Below are 3405 nucleotides of genomic sequence, written 5' to 3'. Positions count from 1 at the left end.
TCCCCCCCCCGTGAGCAGCTGGGGTAGCGGGGTGGGGTTTGTTATGGGGACACCTTCCCCCCCCCGTGAGCAGCTGGGGTGTGGGTACTTGGGGATCGTACAAGGCCAGCCCATGGAGGCGGTGAGGTTTTTCTGGGGGACATTGTACAAGGATCCCCTGTAAGTAGCTGGGATAATAGGGATTGGAGGGGGTTATGCAGTGGTCTTCCCATGAGAGTCGGGCTATATGGGTACTCGGGAGTGGAGATAGGATGGGGGATTATGTGGCAGGGGGTTATGGAAGGGGCCTGTCCCTCTAGGGAGCTGGGATATGTGCAGTGGGCGGGGGGAGTGGGACCTGTACAGGGAACCCCACCTAGATATGTGAGATATTGGGGGTGTGAGGGACTTATAAAGGGATCCTGCACAAAATACATATGGTGGATTTTGGGGATTAACTTGTTGCCAGTACTGAGGGGACAGCAGGCCCATTGTGGAGTTGGGACCCTCTTTCTCACAAAAAGGAGGCATATGTGATGAAGACTATATTTATTTAGCACTTGTGGTATTCCCGTAGCAGCCACTGAAGCTGTATCTGGTCTAATGGGAGCCTGTTGTGTGGTGGTGTAAGAGAAATGGCATCTGAAGGTCTTGGCTGTTTTTTGTTGAGATTGACCTATCTTTCTTTTTTTATATATATATAATTCGAGACATACCTATCTCCTAGAACTGGAAGGGACCTTGAAAGGTCATCGAGTCCAGCCCCCTGCCTTCACTAGCAGGACCAATTTTTGCCCCAGATCCCTAAGTGGCCCCCTTAAGGATTAAACTCACAACCCTGGGTTTAGCAGGCCAATGCTCAAACCACTGAGCTATCCCTCCCCGTCCTCTCCTCCTTGTTTCCCTCTAATACCCCCTGTAGTTGGTGTGATGTAATATTTAATTAGTTTAACACTTTTGTGATGATGACTCCTTTTTTCATTTATAGCCACGTTCAAAATTTGCTCTGAGATGAAATTTACTATACAAGATTTTTAGCCTGGGAGCAAAACACCTTAAGTTCCTATAAAATAAAACAATTCAGCAGTTTTAAAATTGACATGTCAGGCATTTGGTGCTGCTTTATTGCAATACAGCTCTCTGGGAAAGTGCTGCCCCAGACAAGGAAGTTCCTATGTGGCTCCAGGACATGTTCCAGCAATGGTTACAGTGGCACAAATGTCTCACATACCTGGCAGCATTGCACCTGCCAGTATCTCTCTTCCCTGATCTGAAGGGAGTTCACTCCTTGGCCTGTTTGCAGAGACTTGCGACAGTAGAGCTGTGTGTAAATATCCCATTGAAAAGTGAGATGATTCCAGCATTTGCTGGTTCATAGGTTCTGTCTACTGTTCTCTATATAGAACTGTTTTATGCATGCAGGGGCCTCTTGGTGCTTTCTTATCAACCATGGCGAAGCAGCAAAACAAGGATCCTGGGTTAAAGGAGAAGTTTAAGAGCCTCTTAGGTCTGGGACCATCCCGGCCTAGTTCCAAATCATCAGAGGGCAAGCAAACAGAGTTTATCATCACTGCGGAAATACTGAAGGTAAATTGTCATAAGGTTTGAGGACGGAGTTTAGAGTATGAGCTGAGATTAATGGGCGATGAGCACAAAAATGGAGGGGGGGAGTGGTTTGGTGGTTAAAGCTGGAGACAGGGAAACGGGACTCCTGAGTCTTATTTCCAGCTTTGCCACTGACTCCTTTTGTGACCTAGGGCAATTCACTTATCCTACCTGTCGCTTAGGTCAATCATAGCTAAAATGGGGGTAAGGTTACATACCTCATAGTATTGCCAAGTCTTAATTAGTTAACATGTCTGGGTAGTTTGAGATGCCTGGCTGAAAGGCGCTATGTCGGTGTAAAGTACAATTATATTAGGCTAAATTAGAGCACACTTTCCATTTCCCCTTCATTCTGTCATCATTCTACGTGAGCTTTAACCTGCTGATGTTGGTTCCAGCTTCATTTGAGTGCATCTCTGTGGGGGCGACTAATTGTTAGGCCCTAAAATATTTTTTAGAAAATGTGGAGCATATTTTATAATGATCCAATTGGTCATTTTGAGAGAGATGGAGAGGGATGTTTCTCATGAAGAAAGGCAGAGCCTGGGTTATCTTAATTATTTCCATTCTTCTTTTCAGGAATTGAGCGTAGAGTGTGGATTAAATAACCGGATACGAGCGATTGGTCAAATCTGTGAAGTAGCAAAAACCAAAAAATTTGAAGAGGTATGTTTGCTGTCAGGTGTAGGGTAAATGTTAGGAGGACTGAGATAAGATGTAAGCAACAGCCTTTGACTTCTCTTGTCACAAGACGCTTCGGTAATTTGGCCTACCTTAACATTGTTATAATTGTTGTAATCCAGAAAGTTATATCTTGCATTGTTATTGTGCTGCACAAACCTATAAGAAATTAATGATCCCTGCTGCAAAGTCCATTGGAACAGTTTAATAGGGGCAGTGGAGTATTCTCCATCACTGGCAATTATTAAATCAAAATTCGGTCTTATTCTAAAAGACAGGCTGTAGTTCAACACCAAATTATTTCAAATAACTTCTATGGCCTGTATTATGAAGGAGGTTAGATGAGTTGATTACAATGGTACCTTCTGGCCTTAGAATCTATGAATTAGTATTAGTCTGATTTGACAGTGGAAACATAAACTGTATGACAAAGAGCTCACACTCCAAAGCAAAGCAGAGAGAGCATCACTGAAAGGCTTTCCAGGACAAGTAGTTTAAGAGGTGCTTATAAGAAGACACCAAAGTTATTACACCTGTTGTAGGGTGGTGAGACTCTGCTGTTACAGTCCTGCAGGGAAGTGTCCACTAGTTTCCACTGACCTAGAGTTGCTCTACGAACAAACAGGCACTGAAACAAATTTAAATCCCCTTTAATTCAAGCTCTTAATTATTTCTGTGCAAGTCTCTGCATTAGTTGCTGTTTATATCAGATTGTCCTGTTGGTTAAACTCAAAGCAAAAGCGTCCACACAGAGATTTGCATGGAAATAGCTAATGGTATGAATGAAGCCAGTCCAGTCATTTTGTTTGTGTAGGCCCACTTTTGCTGGGCAGATGTGGCTCACAAATTCCACTCTGGCTATAAGAGAGGTGAGTGGAAGTAGCATTCAGGGAGGAGGGCATTAGGAAGCTAGGAGTCATGAATCTTGTTCACTTTTCTCTGGGTACGTCTACCCTACAGGATTATTCCGATGTTACATAAACCGGTTTTGTAAAACAGATTGTATAAAGTCGAGTGCAAGCGGCCACACAAACCACAATAATTTGGTGGTGTGCGTCAATGTACTGAGGCTAGCGTCGATTTCTGGAGCGTTGCACTGTGGGTAGCTATCCCATAGTTCCCACAGTCTCCCCTGCCCAT

General features: G+C 44.1%; 1 protein-coding gene across 1 annotated transcript in view; it reads left to right on the top strand.

Annotated features, from left to right (window-relative positions):
• Positions 1-1368: 1368 nt before the first annotated feature.
• Positions 1369-3405, top strand: part of TSC2 (TSC complex subunit 2) — a 45260-nt gene continuing 43223 nt past the window's right edge. The window contains 2 exon segments of the mRNA XM_075069136.1: positions 1369-1566; positions 2164-2250. Coding sequence (XP_074925237.1) covers positions 1396-1566; positions 2164-2250 — 258 coding nt within the window. The 5' untranslated portion in view covers positions 1369-1395.

This window comes from Chelonoidis abingdonii, chromosome 9 (assembly GCF_003597395.2).
Source record: "Chelonoidis abingdonii isolate Lonesome George chromosome 9, CheloAbing_2.0, whole genome shotgun sequence".
NCBI classification, from domain to species: Eukaryota; Metazoa; Chordata; order Testudines; family Testudinidae; genus Chelonoidis; species Chelonoidis abingdonii.
The sequence above is the reverse complement of the archived record's forward strand: the minus strand, read 5'-3'. Positions and strand labels throughout refer to the sequence as shown.